This window comes from Bubalus bubalis, chromosome 4, assembly GCF_019923935.1.
Source record: "Bubalus bubalis isolate 160015118507 breed Murrah chromosome 4, NDDB_SH_1, whole genome shotgun sequence".
NCBI classification, from domain to species: Eukaryota; Metazoa; Chordata; class Mammalia; order Artiodactyla; family Bovidae; genus Bubalus; species Bubalus bubalis.
In genome coordinates this window covers 82,000,242-82,022,012 of record NC_059160.1, presented here as the reverse complement: position 1 = coordinate 82,022,012, position 21,771 = coordinate 82,000,242, and the positions used below count along the sequence as shown (strand labels likewise).

At 37.2% G+C, this 21,771-nt stretch overlaps 1 protein-coding gene and 1 pseudogene across 16 annotated transcripts in view; both read right to left on the bottom strand.

Moving 5' to 3' along the window:
- The window catches only part of PPHLN1 (periphilin 1), a 171,296-nt gene that overhangs the window by 66,458 nt on the left and 83,067 nt on the right, over window positions 1–21,771 (bottom strand). For 13 of the 16 annotated variants that reach the window (XM_006058175.3, XM_006058182.3, XM_006058184.3 and 10 more), the window contains 3 exons: window positions 21,356–21,412; window positions 18,800–18,879; window positions 4,949–5,068 (listed from right to left, as the gene is read on the bottom strand). In XM_006058175.3, coding sequence (XP_006058237.1) covers window positions 4,949–5,068; window positions 18,800–18,879; window positions 21,356–21,412 — 257 coding nt within the window. The remainder of the gene's footprint in view (window positions 1–4,948; window positions 5,069–18,799; window positions 18,880–21,355; window positions 21,413–21,771) is intronic. The other 3 variants (XM_006058181.3, XM_044941648.1, XM_006058185.3) reach the window with 1 other exon arrangement.
- LOC102395965 lies at window positions 6,109–9,724 on the bottom strand (annotated as a pseudogene).

Sequence of the window (21,771 nt, the reverse complement as noted above, 5' to 3'; positions counted from 1 at the left end):
CCTCTAATGCAGTGTTTGATACAAACAGATGCAGAATGACTATTTAGTGAATTTAAATAAACTATGAGAAAGCCAGTATAGTATTATTTTGTATATTTTGTATATATAGTTTGTATATATAATAGTATATCTGAACACACATGCCTTAAAACATAATCCTAAAATGTGCACTCTGAATAAATTTGAAGTAAAAATTTTGATAAATTATGCAAACTTCATCATTTATTCTTTTGTCACAGATAACCGATGAGCACATTAACATACTAAAATCTCTTAAAAGTACTAAAATGCCAAAATCAACCTACTTCTTTTAAATCTAGCATTTCCTCAATGTAGTGGGGCTAACGGGCTTCCCTGGTGGCTCAGTGGTAAAGGATCTGCTTGCCAATTTAGGAGACACAGGTTCAATCCCTGGGCCCAGAAGATCCCCTGGAGAAGGAAAACAGCAACCCACTCTAGTATTCTTGCCTGAAAAATACCATGGACAAGGAGCCTGGTGGGCCAAAGTCCATGAGGTGGCAAAAGAATCAGATACAACTTAGCAACTAAACAATGACAACATTGGCACCAATAGAATCTTTTTTGTTCTTCCTCAAGTCACTAAGACTGTTCAGAACTATCATTCTATCAAATACTTTCAGAAATTCCCTATTAGAGTCCAAAAGGTAAAAGTAAAAACCTGAACAGAATAGTGAACACTAATATTCCTGATACTTAAGCATAGCACTAAATTTATCTTCAACTTCACTGACTACCTATATATAAACTACATGGTCTCCCAACCAACTTGTTTAAAACTATATTGATGACAGCAAGAGAAGACAAACTGGAAACCTAAATATTTAATCTCTTCTCTTGACAGTTAATATAAAGACTGTCACTAAACACATGAACAGAGAGAACCATGCAAAACTCTTCCCTGGCATCAAGGTCTTTCCACCTCAAATCAAATAAGAGTTTATAGAACCAAGGCTAACATTCTTAAAAAGTCTATATCTCAAAAAAAAAAAAAAGAATCACTGAAATGAGCAACTATTTAACAACTGCCTAAAAACAAATGTGACTATCCTTGCCCAAAAGACAGAGTATCCTAAGAATTTCCCAAATGCCTTTGCTCCAGTATGGAAAAGTATCAACAAAACTTGAAGAACTTTTCAGACAACGCTACAAGACTGATGCTGTACAACACTAATGACGTACGCCAACTAACAAACATACTACGGTAATTTCAACAGTACTCTTACCTTGCCTTTGCTCCAACAGAAAATCACCTCTGACCTATGGCTCCACACACAGATTTTAGGATTCCTGACTTCTCATTAATTCAAAACTCTAGCAAATTCTGGGCACATTATAGAGAAAAAACAAGAGTACTAGAAAAACATCTTTCAAGCCCCAATGTCACTGACTATTCAGAGTCGAGATCCAGTCAAGAAATGAAAAAAGACTATAAACAAATAATCAAAACCTGGAAAAGATGGATAGTAAGATTTTTTTAAATTTCAGTTCAGTTCAGTTGCTCAGTCATGTTCAACTCTTTGCGACCCCATGGACTGCAGCACGCCAGGCTTCTCCTGGAGCTTGCTCAAACTCATGTCCACTGAGTTGGTGATGCCATTCAACCATCTCATCCTCTGTCATCCCCTTCTCGAACTCCTACCTTCAATCTTTCCCAGCATCAAGGTCTTTTCCAATGAGTCAGTTCTTCCTATCAAGTGGCCAAAGTATTGGAGCTTCAGCTTCAGCATCAGTCCTTCCAATGAATATTCAGGACTGATTTCCTTTAGGATTCACTGGTTTGATCTCCTTGCTGTCCAAGGGACTCTCAAGAGTCCAACACCACAGTTCAAAAGCATCAATTCATTGTGCAGCCTTGTTTATGGTCCAACTCTCAGAGCATACATGACTACTGGAAAAACCATAGCTTTGACTGTATGGATTTTTGTCAGTAAAGTAATGTCTCTGCTTTTTAATATGCTGTCTAGGTTTGTCAAAGTTTTTCTTCCAAGGAGCAAATGTCTTTTAATTTCATGGCTGCAGTCACCATCTGCAGTGATTTTGGACCCCACAAGAGACCCAGCCAGACCTGCCTTTGTGTGTTTGGGTGTCTCCTGCAGAGGCATGGGCCATCTGTGGCCTGCTGTGGGGACAGGGGCTCTGGCTACAGCAGATCTGGGAGGTGCAGCATGTGAACCCCACCAAAGAGCCACCAAGCAGACAACCCACAAACTGAGAGAACAATTCTGCCAAAGAAGTTCTCACACTGTTGTGAAAGTTCTAGGGCCCACAACAGATTTCCCAAGCTGGGGATCCAGCAAAGGGACTGAGAACCCCCAGGGAATTTGACTTTGAAGGCCAGTGGGATTTGATTTTTTAAATTAAGAAATATCAAAATGACAAGGAGGGAGAATGAATATATCTTAATAATAGCTTTGCTAACTGAAGATATGTGGGCTTTCCTGGTGACTCAGTGGTAAAGAATCTGCTTGCCAATGCAGGAGACGTGGGTTTGATCCCGTTGAGAAGATCCTGTAAAGAAGGAAATGGCCATACACTCTAGTATTTTCGCCTGGAAAATGTCACACACTGAGGAGCCTTGTGTGCTATAGTCCATGGGATCACAGAAGAGTCATATATGACTTAGTGACTAAACAACAACAACAGTTGAAGATACTATATTTAGAAAACAAATAACTAAGTATTTTTTGGAAGTTTTGGTTTAATTACTCTGAGAAAAATTATCAGACATCCAAATCAGCAACTTTAAAGTACATATTTCTATTATTAATATAAAAACGATTAAATTCTTAAGGAAAATAGTAAATGACCCTATTAAATGTAATACTCTTCATACTTTGAAATAGTGCTAGACAGCTCATGCAGCTCAATTCCAGAAAAATAAACAACCCAATAAAAAAATGGGCCAAAGAACTAAATAGACATTTCTCCAAAGAAGACATACAGATGGCTAACAAACATATGAAAAGATGCTCAACATCATTCATTATCAGAGAAACGCAAATCAAAACCACAATGAGGTACCATCTCACGCTGGTCAGAATGGCTGCTATCAAAAAGTCTACAAACAATAAATGCTGGAGAAGGTGCGGAGAAAAGGGAACCCTCTTACACTGTTGGTGGGAATGCAAACTAGTACAACCACTATGGAGAACAGTGTAGAGAGTCCTTAAAAAACTGGAAATAGAACTGCCATATGACCCAGAAATCCCACTGCTGGGCATACACAGCAAGGAAACCAGAATTCAAAGAGACACGTGTACCCTGATGTTCATCGCAGCACTGTTTACAATAGCAAGGACATGGAAGCAACCAAGATGTCCACTGGCAGACGAATGGGTAAGAAAGCTGTGGTACATATATACAATGGAATATTACTCAGCTATTAAAAAGAATACATTTGAATCCATTCTAATGAGGTAGATGAAACTGGAGCCTATTAAACAGAGTGAAGTAAGCCAGAAAGAAAAACACCAATACAGTATATTAACACGTATATATGGAATTTAGAAAGATGGTAATGATGCCTCTGTATATGAGACAGCAAAAGCAACACAGATGTACAGAACAGACTTTTGGACTCTGTGGGAGAAGGCAAGGGTGGGATGATTTGAGAGAATAGCAGTGAAACATGTATATTACTATATGTGAAATAGATCAACAGTCCAGGTTCGATGGATAAGACAGGGCACTCAAGGCCATGCCATTGGGATGACCCTGAGGGATGGGATGGGGAGGGAGGTGGGAGGGAGGTTCAGGATGGGGGACACACGTACATCCATGGCTGATTCATGTCAATGTATGGCAAAAACCATTACAATATTGTAAAGTAATCAGTCTCCAATTAAAATAAATAAATAAATTTAAAAAAATAGCGCTAGAGAGGTACCAAAGAGACACAGCTTGATATTTTTGATACTAACTTGAAAATATGCATAAATATCTATTATTATCTCTACAGTAACAAGGAAACTTTGGCCTATGTAAGAAAAACTGATAGCTAAATGACAGTGACACATCAGCATTTTAAAAAAGAAAGGCTCTGTTTCTATAAGCACTGATAGGGTTTGTACTGATTTGTACTTTCTATGATCAGTGTATATTAGTTACTTTGGAAAGGTCTTTCCACAGTGTATTAAGATGCACATAGGTATAGAGTTTATACATTGAATTCCGTTTCATCTCTTTTATCAGAGGACCTGTCTTAAAAGGCATTCAAAAATATAAAGTCAGAAATCTCTTCCAAATATAATCTATCATGGTACAGAGATTTTTATATTCTCTGCCATGTCAAAATAATTCCTCTAGTAACAAATCCTGAATCTAGAAGGTTAACTGTGCCCACAAAATATCTGTATTTCTTTTACAGGTTACAAAAAAATTTTTCAGTACATTTCCAATATTTTAATGCAAACATTTTATAAAGCATATTCTGTGGACCCAAAAATGTTCTCATTTTTTGGTACTCAGGATTCATCAAAAATCACAGGTAGACCCAACAATGCATAATTGCATTTCTTGGGATATATATGAAAAAATTTGCATAGAGTATAACATGCAATATAAATATAACCCAGATCCAAGGTTTAATTAATTATATTTTTGTTCTGAATTCACTGATTTATGACTGGTGGCTTAGCATGTCTAGAAATACTTTTAAAAGCTCATAAAAGCAGCATATATAAATACTGCATCTTCCTAATAATACTCCACATTTATACCATTCTTACACTTTTAAACTACTAGAGACATTCAGACATAGTATAATTACTGAATTCAGAGTAATTCATATTCATATTATTATTATGTGTGGTAAAATTTAGTAATTCATGAGGACATTTTCCCTAAACATATTTTAAAACACTAGAAGAAACCAAAATTTCATCTATAATTTAAAATCCAGGCAAATACAGAAGAAATTATGCCTTACCTCATACTCAGAAATTTCAGGTAAGTTACTTTCATCTGCCTTCTCTAGCTTTTCAGCGGCCCACTTGCTTGCAGCTTCAGCAAGTTCCTTTTCAGTTAGCCTACTGGGTTTATCTAATACCTAATAAAAACAAAAGAAAGGTTCTGTTACAATTCTCAAGGGTTTTTAAATTTCAAATACATCAGGAAGTATATCCCACTTAATGCTTAAAATCATATAAGCATTCAAATTTATATAAAGAACACGTATATTCTTTACTTTTTCAAAAATAAACAGAACTTCTTTAAGTTGCCTTTTGTCTGGGACATAGACTAGACGTGACTCCTAATTTCATTTATATAAAGCTTTAGAAATTCATCTAATGAATGAAACAAAAGACACTGACAATTAACTAATACACTATACAATTTATAGAATATATAGACATTATAGTGAGTCCAACTTTATATGTTTAATTATATTCAGTGAAATAAATAATGACAAAATTTCATCAAGGTAAATTCCTAATTAATGCAACAGAAAAGTCCAGATATGCTATGGCTGGGTTTAATAGCAGTTTCATCATTAGGGAGGGTAGATGATTTTATATACATATCTTATGATACTGTGAGCCTTGGTTTTCTCATTTACAAAATAGGTGTTACTAATATTATATTCATGCTCAAATAAAGCAGTTGTGAGAATCAAGAGAGGTAACAGACCTGAAAGCATCTAGTGTAATGCTTGGGAGTTTAATTTCATCTTCATCTCTTCTGTAAAGTTGTATCACTCTTCCTAAACACACCTCCTCCAGATGACAGTGGCAGAAAAAGTCCCCATGTTGGCTAGCAGTGCCAAAAAGACAAACCCTTAAAGGTTTAATAGCGCTTTGGGTAAAGACACACCAACCCAAGCTCTGGGAAAGGAAGTTGGAAGCTGAGTTCAACCGTATGGGCAACAATACAACAAATAATGTTCATGGAATGAAGCCTCAATAAAAATTCTAGAGACTGAATCAGGCAAGCTACCAAGTTGGAAATACATTTTGAGTATGCTGCCGGGGGAGGTAATGGGTCTGGACTCCACAGAGAAAGGACAACTAGAAGCTTCATTTATGGGACATTCCAAATCTTGCCCTGTGTGTATCTTCCTTTTTTTTCTTCTAATCTGTATTCTTTTGCTATAGTAAAACTATAAGTAGAAAAAAAATTTGAAAACCCAAGTTATCGTATACTACTGTTTATAAAGTACATATACGCAAACCAAAAATTAGGTATTTTAATTAAATGGAATTCCATGAAAGTAGCTCAGTAGACTTTATCATCACAAACTTATAAACCAAAAAACTGAATGTCAATATGTTACTGATTTATACACAGTTACCAATAAACGCTAAACTGGAACTTAAGACCAGGTCTTCTAGATGTGCAAGGCCCTGACCTCCTTCAATACCTTATTCAATTCACCAAAAAACTGGACTGCCATCTGTAATATTTACTGGAAAATAATCACAATGTGTCTACATCGAGTGTTTCCATGGCCACTGGGTGAGACTAAATATCTTACTCCAAAGCCCTACCCATACATAAAATTTAAAAGATATAAGCGATACCTTTATTATAATATTACTTATTAATAACACTAAAAAGCTTTTTAAACAATTAGATACACATATATTTTTTAATGTATACCTCTTTTTGGTACCTGTTTTGAAGAGAAAGTTATAGAGCAAAAACAAAACAAAATAAAACATTATAAGCTATCTCTAGTGAAGAAGGAAGCAAAATCTTTCAAATGAATCCTTCTATTCAACCATTATTAAATCTATACACTTGAAAAACTCATTTGAAAGTAACTTAAAACAGCAGAAAATAAACTCTGAAGAATTATTCCTACATGACAGCAACCATAATGTTTAAAAGCAAAAGTCTTCCACCATATCAGAAAATCTAGGTAATAAAGCTAGCATGTAAAAAATTAATAGAAAATAAAATTAGCATGTAACCCTGGGAAAAGGACACAGGAAGCTGTTCTTTTCCAATTCATAAGGAAAAGAAAAGAAAACATCTAAAATCCATTCGAGTTGGATTTTTTTTAAATCAACATAATACTTCATTTATTTATTTCATAAGTTTGGCAAACAGCAAAAAATTCAGCAACATTGCAAACGTAAAAAAGTCAAATGCTAAACCACTGAAAAATTTTTTTTACATAATTAGTAATAATAAGTACACACATAGGGTTTTACAAAGCTAGCAACATACCAAGGATGCTTGTCTTCTGAATATATACCACAAACACATACACACACACAAAAGCAATACAATTTATCTTTATAAAAATTACAGCCAAGCAATAAAAAAGGATGTTCATAATAAAGATCTTAACACATATGTTCACTACATGTATCTTTTACATTGAAATGCTATATCTTGTACCCTGAAATACCATGTATAGAGGCCAAGCAGAGAAAATTTAGGTTCATCAATGAGGCTAAGAATTATCTGAGAATTTAATGCTTATACTTCACATACTCAAAACTTTCTATATAGCAATTCCTAGATCATAACAATGTATTCCACTATACATCTAAGAAGTTGAGTCTTCTTTGTTGGGAGTATAAAATTTTTGACCAGTATCAAAATTCTGGTAAAATCCACATTGAAGGCATTGTCTAGTGCATGTAATGTTTGGAGGCATTAATGAATGTGGGAGAAATAACTTAGATTTTACACTAAGTTTCAGCTGAGCTTTATCAAATCAAACAGCTCAACTATAAGGCAAGAAAAACTAACCCCTTATGAGAGATTAGTGGGTCTTACCAAATCAAGATAAGATTTAATCTTAGGGAAAAACTCCCCACATGAGCAGATCTGAAGCAGCAGGCACTGAAACGAACATCTGGAAATGACCTAATACCTTGATATTCAGTCACTGGTTCAGAAGCGACAATCTGTTGGCTATTTTATCTAATTAACATTTTAGAATCCGCACCAGTCCCCAAAACCTCAAATTAGAATATTTAATCTTCATTAAAACACATCCCTTTGTGCTATATTAATACAACTACAACAAAATCAAACAAAGTTGAATTTCTCAACTTACTGTGTATTTTTGTGTATGCTCAGTAACAACTTGATTTTTTTTTAATTTACTTGGGCTTCTGTTTTGGGGTACTTCAGTTGAAGAGAAATTCATTTCACAGGATTACATCTTGCTTAAAGCATTCTTTAGCATTGGTCCAAACTTGAATTCCCTTTTTGCACATACTGATCTGCATGACTGCATAGCTTATGAGGGCCTCCTTTAAATCACAGTTCTTTTGTTCTTTGAAGCATTAAATATCAGCCCAAGCATTAAATATCAACCCAAGACAAATTCTCTGCCTTCCAGATTTTTAGACTGAAGTTGTTGTTCTCCTTCACATATTCGTTCTTCTAGCATCTTTATTCTGGCTTCTCTTTGCTCTGGAGTTTCTTGACCAAAGAGTTTGGTAGTCATTCCCTTCAAAGAAAATGTTCTCACGGTCCCGGTAGCGAGCTCCTCATGTTGCTGCTTCTTGGATGCTAAGTCCTTAGCAGCCATCTCCAAGTCATACTATGTTAAGTCATGTTTCCTGCACACACCTGCAGTACTTCTGTATGAAAAGGATACTCCTTTAACTGATCTGCATAATGTTCTTTATCTTCCAAAATATCATCAACAGAACATGCATGCACATCCATGTGATGACCAGCACTCTGCAGTCCATCACCCATTTCTTTTACTGTGGCACTTCACTCACTGAAAACTTGCCCATAATTTCCATGCACTTTATATAAACCATGCAGTCAATCTACTACTCTAGCCCTGACTCAAAGAAGTTATGAGATGACAGACTGTAGTTCATCACTGCAGTGTTTTAATTCAGTAAATCTTGTCTGGGTTTTTCACTCTGAATGTTGCATTAAAGCATTTTCAACCTGAGTCTGCTTTCAGCTGAAACCCAGTTACATTTACAGTCTCCTTCCAGTTACATTCCTCTGTTAAAAACAGAAGAGCCTGTCTCTATAAAGGATGGGATGTGAACCAATTCTCAAGAGGAAGTTTTCTAAATTGCTTCCATGTCTGTCCACAAAATTCAGGTCCATTTTGTCAGCAGAGAGTATATGCCGAACAAATTCCACCCTTTTTTCTGGTAGACATGGCACAACAATATGTGAATAGTAAACTAAAAGGTAGTTTCTCAACAACTCAAATTCACTATGCTGCCTCCATAGTGAGTCCGTTAGAACACTCTGATGATCTCTATGTTCAACCAATCTTGGTTCAATGAAGTAAGCAGTTTACATTTCTTGCATGTTCATGGCATTTCTTCCAGCTCACTTTTCTGCTTCAAAAACACTAATTTCTATCTTCCTGAACCAAAACCAAATATGTGTTACCCTGCCATCCCCAGGGCCCTCATTCCTTCTGCTTCCTCATCCACCACAGACTCCAGCCCAGTGTCAGTTGGAGTGGTCCAAGGGCTCTAGGTGTGCATGTTGCAAAAGTTGCCCAGGGTCAGGAGCTGCTTGCTCCATGGCTACAGTTCAACACAACAGACACAGTGTGACTATGCTGCCATGCTAGGGATGGATTTTATGGTTAAAATATATTTCGTCACATACAAAGTCTTATGCTGTAACTTATATTCACATCACATTATTCAGCTCAGTTCAGTCGCTCAGTCATGTCTGCCTCTTTGTGACCCCATGGACTGCAGCACGCCAGGCTTCTCTGTCCACCAACAACTCCTAGAGCTTGCTCAAACTCATGTCCATCAAGTCAGTGACGCCATTCAACCATCTCATCCTCTGTCGTCCCCTTCTTCTGTTTTCAATCATTCCCAGCATTAGGGTCTTTTCCAGTGAGTCAGTTGTTCCCATTAGGTGGCCAAAGTATTAGAGCTTCAGCTTCAGCATCAGTCCTTCCAATGAATATTCAGGACTGATTCCCTTTAGGATGGACTGGTTGGATCTCCTTGCTGTCCAGGGGACTCTCAAGAGTCTTCTCCAACACCACAGTTCAAAAGCATCTATTCTTCGGCACTCAGCTTTCTTTACAGTCCAATTCTCACATCCATACATGAGTACTAGAAAAACCACAGCTTTGACTAGATGGACCTTTGTCTGCAAGGTAATATCTCTGCTTTTTAATATGCTCTCTAGATTTGTCATAGCTTTTCTTCTAAGAAACAAGTGTCTTTTAATTTCATGGCTGCAGTCACCATCTAGAGTGATTTTGGAGCCCAGGTAAATAAAGTCTATCACTGTTTCCATTGTTTCCCCATCTATTTGCCATGAAGTGATGAGACCAGATGCCATTATCTTCTGTTTTCTGAACACTGAGTTTTAAGCCAGCATTTTGACTCTCCTCTTTAACTTTCATCAAGAGGCTCTTTAGTTCTTATTCATTTTCTGCCATAAAGTTGGTACATCTGCATATCTGAGGTTACTGATATGCAGAATTCTTACTCCCGGAAATCTTGATTCCAGCTTGTGCTTCATCCAGTCTGGCATTTCGCATGATGTATTCTGCATATAAGTTAAATAAGCAGGGTGACAAGATACCACCTTGACGTACTCCTTTCCCAATTTGGAACCAGTCCATTGTTCCATGTCTGGTTCTAACTATTGCTTTTTGACCTGCATACAGATTTCTCAGGAGGCAGGTAAGGTGGTCTGGTATTCCCATCTCCTGAAGAATTTCCCACAGTGTGTTGTGATCCACACAGTCAACGGCTTTAGCGTAGTCAATGAAGCAGAAGCAGATGTTTTTCTGGAATTTCTTGCTTTTTCTAGGATCCAACAGATGTTGACAATTTGATCTCTGGTTCCTCTGCCTTTTCTAAATTCAGCTTAAACATCTGGAAGTTCTCGGTTCAGTTGACATACTGTTGAAGCCCGGCTTGGAGAATTTTGAGCATGACTTCACTAGCATGTGAGATGAGTGCAATTGTGTGGTAGTTTGAACATTCTTTGGCATTGCCTTTCTTTGGGACTGGAATGAAAACTGACGCTTTCCAGTCCTGTGGCCACTGCTGAGTTTTCCAAATTTGCTGACATATTGGGTGCAGCACTTTAACAGCATCATATTTTATGATTTGAAACACCATATTATAGTTAAAGGGAGATAAATATCTCAAATATCATCATATTTAAATTATGGGAAGTACTATTTTTCTTCTTCATTCTTTCCTATATAACCAAACACACACACACACACACAAAACAAGCCAGTGTTTCAGATGGGTAAAGAATCCTTGATATGGTAAAAAAATAAAAAATAAAAATCAACCTTTTCTATTCAAAAATCCACCATTCTAGCATCCTCAGAGTTCTGGGAAAGCTCCAAAGACACAAGTCGCCACAAAAACACATTTTTCTTTTTTTTATTTGAGGCAGAGAAGCAGATGCCCTGTGAACACCAGCATAGCCCACCAGATGATACCTATTCTTACAGAAAAGCCAGACATACTAAAGACAGAAACCAAAAAGAAGTGGAGAAAAAAGAGAAGAAAAGTAACGACAGTCATGGAAAGAGAAAGAATGTGGGAGGCTGGTGGAGAGAATCTCAGCAACACCACAAATTTAAAATTGTGAGGATCAGAACCATGAATCATCTTTTCAACACGTTTAGGAATGCTGGGAAGGAAGGCCTGTGAAGAATGATGCAGTGAAGACTAGTCATGTCCTTGAGAAAATTATTTAACACCTAAGCCTTGCCATAAAATGGAGATATCTACCTACTTTTTTATTGCAACATAATCACAGCCATAGTGTTAGCCAATACTTTCATGATGACACAATTTGTATCTCTTCTTTGTAGTTAGAACATTAAAAATCTATTAGCAAATTTCAATTATAACAAGAGTATTGTTAACTACAAAACTATGTTATACATTAGATACCCAGAACTGATACACATTGTAGCTTCAAGTTTATAATCTCTGACAACAGTTCCCCTTGCCTATCATCCTCCAGAGGCTGGTAACCACCCTTCTTTCTGTGAATTTGCCTTCTTTAGATTCCACATATAAATGAGATCATGCAATACTCATGTTTGTCCATCTGGCTTCTTTTACTTAGCATAATGCCCTCAAAGTCCATCCATGTTGTCACAAATGGTAAGATGCCCTCCTTTTTCATGGTTGAATAATATTCACATATATATAAATAAATTACACACACACACACACACACACCCCCCATACTTCCTTTATCCATTCATTCATTGAGGGCCAGTTAGACTGTTTCCACATTTTGGCTATAGCAAATAACACTACAATGAACACAGAAATGCAAGGGAGTTCCCTGGTGGCCTAGTGGTTAGGATTTAAGGCTTTCACTGTTGTGGCATGAATTCAATCCCTAGTCAGGGAACTGAGATCCTGCAAGCCATGCAGCAAAGTCCAAAAAAAAAAAAAAAAAGCAGATCTCTACCTGAGATACTGTTTTAATTTCCTTTGATTTTTTCAGTGATCCATTGGCCCTTTAATGGCTTATTGTTTTGCCTCCAATATGTCTTTGTTTTTTGTAGGTTTTTTTCTTGTAGTTGATTTCTACTCTCATATCCTTGTGGTCAGAAAGGATGCTTGATATGATTTCAATGTTCTTAAATTTACTAAGGCTTGTTTTGTGGCCTAGCTAGCAATCCATTTTGCAGAATGCGCCATTTAACACTTGAAAACAATGTGTATTCTGGTGCTTTCAGATAGAATGCTCTATAAATATCAATCAAGTCCTTTTTGTCTAATGTATTATATTTAAGGTCTGTGTTCCCTTACTGATTTTCTGTCTAGATGATCTGTCAATTGATGTATTAAAGTTGGTGCAAAAGTAATTTTGGTTTTGCACTGTTGAACTCTGCAATTTGATACTGGAATACATTCTTAAATGTGGTTATGTTATACATTATTTTAATGTGCATTTCTTGCTTTATGCTTTATTACTAATGACTTATTGCTGTTTATTTTATGTTTATTTTATATTTATTTTAGACTAGGGAAATGATGTTAGACAAAAATCAAATTCAAGCGATTTTCTTATTTGAGTTCAAAGGAAAGCACTGGAGACAACTTGCAGTATCAACACCACATCTGGCCCAGGAACTAACAAACATACAATGCAGTGGTGGCTCAAGGAGTTCTGCAAAGGAGACAAGAGTTCTGAAGATGAGGAGTGCAGTGGCCAGTCATTGCAAGTTGACAACGACCAACTGAAAGGATCATCAAAGTTGATCCTCTTACAACTACATGAGAAGTTGCCTAAGAACTTAACATCAACCACTATATGGTCATTCAGCATTTGGAGCAAATTGGAAAGGTGAAAAAGTTCAATAAGTGGGTGTCTCATAAGCTGACCAAAAAGCAAAAAAAAAAAATGTCATTTTGACATGTCATCTTCTCTTATTCTATGAAACAACCATTAACTATTTCTAGATCAGATTGTGATGTGAAACAAGTGGATTTCACACAACAATCAGTGATGACCAGCTCACTGGTTAGACCAAGCAGCAGCTCCAAAGCCTCCAGAACAAAGAAGAGGCAGAAAGTGCTTTCCAAGAATTTGTTGAATCCTGAAACATGGATTTTGTGCTCCAGGAATTAACAAACTTATCTCTCGCTGGCAAAAATGTGTTTTTTGTAATGGTTTCTATTTTGATCAATAAAAATGTATTCAAGCCTCATTATAACAATTTAAAATTCATGGTCCGAATTGCAATTACTTTTTCGCCAACCTAATAAGTAGGGTGTTAAACTCCCCTACAATAATTGTCAATTTTTCCTTTTGTGTCTGTTAATATTTGCCTTATACACTGAGTTCCTCGAATGTTGGGTATATACATATTTACAATTGTTATATCTTCTTCTTGGATTGGCCCTTTGAGCCCTATATAGTGTCCTTCTTTGTCTCCTGTTAGTCTTCATTACAGTCTGTTTTGTCTGATATAAGTATTTGCTACTCCAGCTTTCTTTTAATTTCCATTTGCATGGAATACCTTTCTCTATCCCCTCCCTTTCAGTCTGTATGTAACTCTATACCTGAAGTTAGTCTTTTGTACACAGCATATATATGGGTCTTATTGTATCTATGCAGCCACCCTATGTCTTTGGGTGGGACATTTAGTTTATTTACATTTAAGATAGTTATCTATATATATTCTTACTGTAATTTTGCTGTTTTAGGTCTTTTTTCCCCCTTCTTTTGTTCTCTTCTCTTGTGATTTGATGACTATTGTTAGTATTATGTTTGGATTTCTTTTTCTTGTCTGTACATATTTTATAGATTTTTTTGGTTTGTGGTTATAATGAGACTTCTTTATAGCAATATATCAAGTTGCTGATCTCCTAATTTCAAATGCATTTTTAAGGCCCTGTTTGTACTCTCCTCACTTCATGATTACTGTCTTTAATTTTATATCTAATTGTCTTGTGTATACCTTAATTGCTTATTGGGGATACAAATGATTTTACTACTTTTGTCTTTTAACCTCCCTACTAGCTTTGTGTGTAGATGATTTTCTACCTTTATAGTATGTTTGCCTTTACTGGTAAGCTTTTTCATTTCATAATTTTCTTGTAATCCTGTGGTGGTCGTTTTTTCCCACCTAGAGAAGTTCCTTTAACATTTGTTTTAAAGCTGGTTTAGTGGTGCTGAATTCCTTTAGTTTTGCTTGCCTGTAAAGCTTTTGATTTCACCATCAGATCTGAATGAGAGCCTTAATGGGTAAAGTATTCTTATTGTTGTTTAGTCACTAAGTCATGTCCAACTCTTTTGTGACCTCATTGATTATAGCCCACCAGGTTCCTCTGTCCATGGAATTTCCCAGGCAAGAATACTGGAGTGGGTTGCAATTTCCTTCTCCAGGGAATCTTTCTGACCTAGGGATCGAACCCACGTCTCCTGCATTGGCATGTGGATTCTGTGCCACTGAGCCACCAGGGAAGCACAAAGTATTCTTGGTTGCAGGTTTTTCCCTTCCTTTAAATATATCATGCCACTCCCTTCTGGCCTGCAGAATTTCTGTTGGAAAATCAGCTCCCATCGTCTTATGGGAGGTCCCCTGTATGCTATTTGCTGTATTTCCCTTGCTGCTTTTAATATTTTCACTTTATCTTTAATTTTCTCAGGTCCTTTCTCTCTCTTTTCCTTCTGAGGCCCCTATAATGTGAATATTAATGTGCTTCATGTGGTCCCAGAGGTCTCTTTTTGTCTTTGTTCTATTCATTGGCAGTCATTTCCACTATTTTCTCTTCCAGCTCACTGACTTATTCTTCTCTATCATTTAATCTAATATTAATTCTTTCTAGTCTATTTTTCATTTCAGCTATTGTATTCTTCATCTCTGATTGTTCTTTATATTTTCTGTTTGTTAAAAAAAAAAACCTTCTAACTTCTCACTCTATGCATCTACTCTCCTCCCAAGTTCTTTGATCATCTTTATGATCATTATTCTGAACTTTTTCAGGTAGACTGCCAATCTTCACTTAAATTCTTCTTCTGAGGTTATATCTTATTTGTCTAGAACATATTCCTATGGTGCCTCATTCTGTCTAATCTGCTGTTTGTATTTTATCTATGTGAGAGGTCAGTGACACTTCTCCACCTTGGGAAAGTGGTGTTCTCTGGGAGATGGCCTATGCGTCCTAGCAGTGTCACCACCTGAGCTGGATGCTCTGAGCATTCCCCTGAGGAAGGCGGCACGGGTCCTTCTGTTATGGTGGGCTGATAATGTGGGAAGTCTAGTAGACTTGGTTGGCCCCTAATCCAGTTGGTTGCCAGGCCCTGTCTTGTGCAGATGCTGCTGGCTACTGTTTAGTGGTACCTGGTCACAAGGTAGCTGGCTGCAGAATCCTAGGGGGCCCTGGAGCTAGTGCTGGCTCACTACTGAACAGGGTTAGAGTTCTGAAGACTCTGGAGCTGTTGCCTACCCACTGGCGGGTGAGGTCAGATCCTAGGGTTATCCTACTGGCAGGCAGAACCAATTTCTGGAGTCTGGCTGCAGCGTTCAGGGATCTCAGAGCTCATTTCTGATCACTGAGGTGGGGAGGCCAGTTCCTAAAACAGTTGTGTATGGGGTCTAGGGTGTCCAGAAGGCTGTGCTGGCCTGCTGTGGTCAAGGCAAGGGCACAACTGGTCCCACAGTAGGTCTGGCTTGCTTCTGCTGTCTTTCCCCTATTGGGTGAGGTTAGTCTAGAGACTAGTACAGGATTCCTGGTGGGAAGAGTTGGTGCCTACCCACTGGTAGTTAGAGCTGGTTCTTGACCCTTTGCTGGATAGGGACATATCCAGGGGCATGTCTAGAGGTGGATATAGAGTCAAGAAGTCTTTAGAGAACCTGTCTGTTGGTGGGTGGGGTTGTGTTCCCACCCAGTTTGTTGTTTGGCCTGAGGAATCCCAGCACTGACCCCTTCAGGGGTCACTGGCACCAGATCTTGGTGCCAGTGAGCCAAGATGGTAGCAGCCAGAAACAGTGTTTGCGTGTTTGAATGTTCCCCAATATGTCTGCCACCAGTGTTCATGTCTCCAGGGTGAGCCGCAGCTGCTCCCTGCCTCTCCAGGAGATTCTCCAGGATCAGCAGGTACGTCTTATACAGGCAACTATCAAATTACTTCTTTTGCTCTGCATCCTGGTATGCATGCGGTTTTGTGTGCCTCCTTTAAGAGTGAAGTGTCTATTTCCCCCACTTCTGTGGGCCTCCTGCAATTAAGTACGGCTGGCCTTCAAAGCCAAATGCTCTAGGAGCTTGTCTTCAAGGTGCCAGAACCCTGGGCTTGGGGGCCTGATGTAGGACTCAGAACTCTTACTCCTGTGGGAGGACTTCTGCAATATAATTATCCTTCATGGGTTGCCGACCTGAAGGGTATGGGATTTTATTATACTGTGAGTCCATTCTTCCTACCTCTCTTGCTGTGGTTCCTTCTTTATGTCTTTAGTTGCAGAAGATCTTTTCTGGTGGGTCCCACTCTTTCTCATCAATGATTGTTCTATAGAAAATTGTGATTTTGCTATTACGAGGAGATGGGTTTAGGGTCTTTCTACTCTTTCCATCTTGGCCTTTCCTTAGTATGAGCAAGTGGCCATATGGGCAAATGAAAGCATCCTGACAGACAGATGCTGAACTCCTTCCAGTGTTGATACATGGGCTGAATTTTGTGCCTAATGGGAAGCAGTTTATGATAAAAAGATTCTTAAGCAAGGCTAAACAAAGGGGTGCAGAGCTTCCTTGCACTCTTGGAGTGGCCATGTGTTCACCCTGTTTTCATTTACTTTGCTTATGTACATGGAAGGAGACTGCTAGATAATATGATAGTTATTGTTTTGTTTTTTGTTTTTAGGAATCCCTATACTGTTTTCCAATTTACATTCTTACCAATTGCACACAGAGTTTCCTCTTCTCCATATACTCTCAAACATTTGTTATTTGTATACTTTTTGATGACAGCTATTTTAAATGGTGCAAGGCAATAGCTCATTGTGATTATGATTTGCATTTGTCTAATAATTAGCAATGTTGAGCATCTTTTCATGTACCTATTAGCCTGTATGTCTTCTTTGGAAAAATTCCTATTCAGGTCTTCTGTCTATTTTTTGATATTGAGGTGTATGAACTATTTATATACTTTGTATATTAAGTCCTTATTGGTCATACCATTTGCAAATATTTTTCCCATTTTGTAGATCGTCTTTTTATTTTCTTAATGGTTTCCTTTGTTCTGCAAAAGCTTTTAAGCTTAATTAGGTCCCACTTGCTTGTTTGATTTTATTTCTTTTTTAGTGTCTTCTATATGTAATATCATGTAATCTGAAAATCTTGACAGTTTTACTTCTTCCTTTCTAATTTGGATGCTTTTTATTTATTTTCCTTGCCTAATTGCTCTGGCTAGGACTTCCAATATTATGTTGAATAAAACTGGTGAGACTGGGCATCCTTATCTTGTTCCTGATCCTAGAGTAAATGCTTTGACAATGATGTTGGCTGTTGGCTTGACAAATATAGCCTTTATTTTGTTGAGGGATGTTCCCTCATGCCCCCTTTGTTGACTTTTTATCAAACTATATTAAATTTTATCAAATACTTTTTCTGCATCTAGTAAGATGCTACTATGATTTTTATCCTTCATTTTATCACACTACACTATCAATCAGCATCACACTGATTGATCTGCAGATACCGAACCATCCTAGCATGCCTAGAATAAATCCCACTTGATCATGTGCTGATGAATTTGATTTGATAAATTCTGACTAAGAGATTTTGCAGAGATATTGGCCTGTAATTTTCTTTCCTTGTAATGTTCTTGTCTGGTTTTGATATCAGGATAATGCTAGTCTCATAAAACAATGTTGGAAGTGTTTGACCCTCTTTTATTTTTTGGAAGAGTTTGAGAAGTATAGGTATTCTTAAATGTTGCAGATAACTCATCAGTGAAATAATTTGAGAAAATTATTTAACTTCGAATGGAAACATACTTACCTACATCATAGAATTTTTATATGAATTAACAACAGAAGAAAATACATGATATACTATCAAGAATCAAGTAATTAGGTCACTTCCAAAATAAAAGCATATTCTCTCAAATACACACCATCTCCCACTCAGGTATTGTCAAGATGAGAAGGCATACAGTAAGTACTAATTTTAGCATAACCTGTGGAAATAATTCCATAAGAAAACTGCTCATTTACTCTGGTGGCTATTTTCAAGTTATGGTTACTTAAAACTCAAGATTTTAATGCAGCAAATTAAAGATATGATAGTAAAGAATAAAAGCACTGTACTAGACAGTCTATCTCATCTACTTTGTAATCCTTCTTTAAATTAATTTTAGAAATACAACAAACCTTTGATGAAGCAACTGCTGAAGAACTTGAGGGTGAAGTGTCTCTTGATGTTTTCAAAGGCTGAACAGGTCTTTCTTTACCTATATAAGAAAATATAAAATACAATTTTCTAGTTCATTTGTTTTCAACTAGACTGATTCTGTAAGCGAATAAACAAAGGACAGAGATCATATATTTATTTTAGTACTGAAATCTTTATTATTAAATTTGTTAATATCTAAATCTCTCTTATAGGCTGGGCACCATTGAAAATTTCAAATAATCTAGAACCAAAGGACTGTACACATGACGGCAGTCTAGGTCATATCAGTGCCAGTTAGCAAACGTGGAACAACAGAGAAGACTTGAGGAAAGGCAAAACCATTTTAAAATCATAAATGCTTCCTCTTCCAAATTCTGAAAAGCTAACTTTTAATGCATCACACACAATAAAAATCCAATGGAGGTTATTACATAAATACTGCAAAAGAGAATTAGCTAAATATTAGCTAATTGTGCAGAAGCTCAAGAGAAAGACACCTAAGGAATTTAGCAGGTATTCATGAAATTTTTAAAAAATAAAAATAAAAACTAGAACACTGTAATACAGCACTAGTCCAGTACCTGATATAAGTGCTCAAATATATATTGAATAATTAAAAATAAATTCATATGAGATAAAGTCACTAGCCTTTATCTTTAGTCACTTCAGACACTCCCAAAGTGCTCTATGTATATATTATTGCTTTTATGGAAATTTAAGCCAGAAAATAAATTTAAATATTACTTTAGCCAGTTCAACAACAACAACAACAAAACAACAAAAAAGGTTTAGCTAAACATAATTTTTTAAATAACAGTGAGCTGTTACTAATAGAAAAACATTTCATTAAATTGACTATATGTCAAATGTAGTATGTATCCTCTGCTTTCAAGGGCTAGGAAACTTTAACTATGGAGAGAAGAAAAAGTAGCACCAAGTTTGGAGTGGCACAGAAATTGGTCAAGGCTGGATAGTGGGTTAAGGCCAGGAAAGCAGTCAAGAGCAAAAGCAGAGACAAATGACCTTCAAACTGAAGCAAAGCCGGCTTCAGTCAAAAAGCCTCCTAAGTTCTTCCTGCTGTGGTCACAATAGCTAAGTAAGGACCTGGAGGCTCAAGCGCTTCCAACCACCTGGAGAAGTAGTAAATAACATCTCTTTCCAATGTCTTGAAGACCTGAAAAGGCTTTCTCAAGACACCCCCACACCTCTCCCCACCCATAATATGTGCATATGTGTGAAGATATTTTTGATCGTCTCAAATGGGTGAGTGCCATTGGCACATGACAAACAGAGGTTAGGGATGCTGCTAAACATCCTACAAATGCACAGAACAGACCTCCACAATAAAGAATTATCCAGCCTCAAATGTTAATAGTGCTGAGGTTGAAGACTCCCCTGCTACAGGTACTATACTCCAACTCTGAAGCTCCAATAGTCTTTATAAAGACAGAATTCTAGAATCTTTTAACTTGTGGTACCATTAAGAGACTTTCATACTAAGCAAGTTTAAAAGTTCTTATAGACCTGAAAAATCAAAAGTAAAAGGATACCAATCATCACTATATCCCCAAATGACTAAGAACATGGTTTATTCCCTACTGAATTTCCACTGTACATGGCAAATCCCACATCATAATGTGACAGTGTCTGTCTATCCCATCGCATCTAAAACTCCTAGAGAAGCTTATTTTTTTTCTGAATACCCAAGGCCTGCCTTTAAGAAAAGAGTAGGTGCTCAAAAATTGGTGAAGAGATGAATTATTTTTCTACCCTTAGGACACAATGACCTCTTCAGTGTGTTCTGAAGAATATTTCCTTCAAAGATGAAGAACTGGACCAATCAGTACAGCACACTATGTTAATTAAAGGCATAATTACAGGCTCAATTCTGGCACACAGCAGCTAAACATAGCAACAACAACAAAAAAAAATTTTCACAAGCAGCTGTTAATTTCTTATTTAGCATTTCCTTTACAAATAAAACATCAGCACTACAGGTATGCCAAGTATGATGTCAAAGTGTTGTCTTAGGATCTCTCATCATTTTAGCTGCATAAGGCTAATTTAAGCAGATTTCAACCAATCTCACTGTGCAGAAGCAAAGGAACACTGAAGGACAGGGCAGTGATTGATCAAATATCAACATATATTCACATACACCAGTTACATGAAGGGGAAGGACAGGCAAGAAGCAAAGGATAAACGAAAAAGGATGATACAGATGGCAGCAGAAAAAGCACAAAAACAAAAAATAGATATGTCCTGAACCTACTGCTGTTAGATTCTATCTGCCAATGTCTCTTCTACAGATCTCAACCTCCTCTGAGGTGGCTGTTTCTAACCAGGAATGGGCTAGCTTATACAACAAACCCACTTATCTACCCAAATCCTACTATGTGAGCCTGCTCTTGTTCAACTCTGGTTCCCACAGTAGACTAACGAAGAGTTTATACACTTTCCCATTTCTATAACCTCTATCAATTATAACCCCCCACCCTTCACAATCCCAAATCAAAATCTAGCTCAAAACTCACCTCTTTCTGGCTTTCCTTCATTCTGCCGTTTGTAGCAGGCACCAGCACGCACGGACTCTAGGGAAAGGTGGGCAGGGAGGAATTAACACCAGCACCTCTGTGCCCAGAAGGAACAAGAGAAGAACCCAGAAGTAGGAATACCGAGAACAGGAACTTCTGAGCATTTGCTGGTAACCCTAACATCTTTCCTACCCTGTCTTCAAGTTGGGCTGCCTGAGCAAATATCACTAAAGAGAAATAAATAACAAAATAGGAGAAAAACTCTGTTAAGATTCGGTCCAACAAAGGTGAATGAAAACGAGGCTAACCAAGGATAGCATGGCCAGAAAGTCATGAAAAAAGGACCCTATAATAAGACACCAAAAGTTAAAGACAGGTATCACACATCTTACTCATCAGTATAAGCATCTAATCTA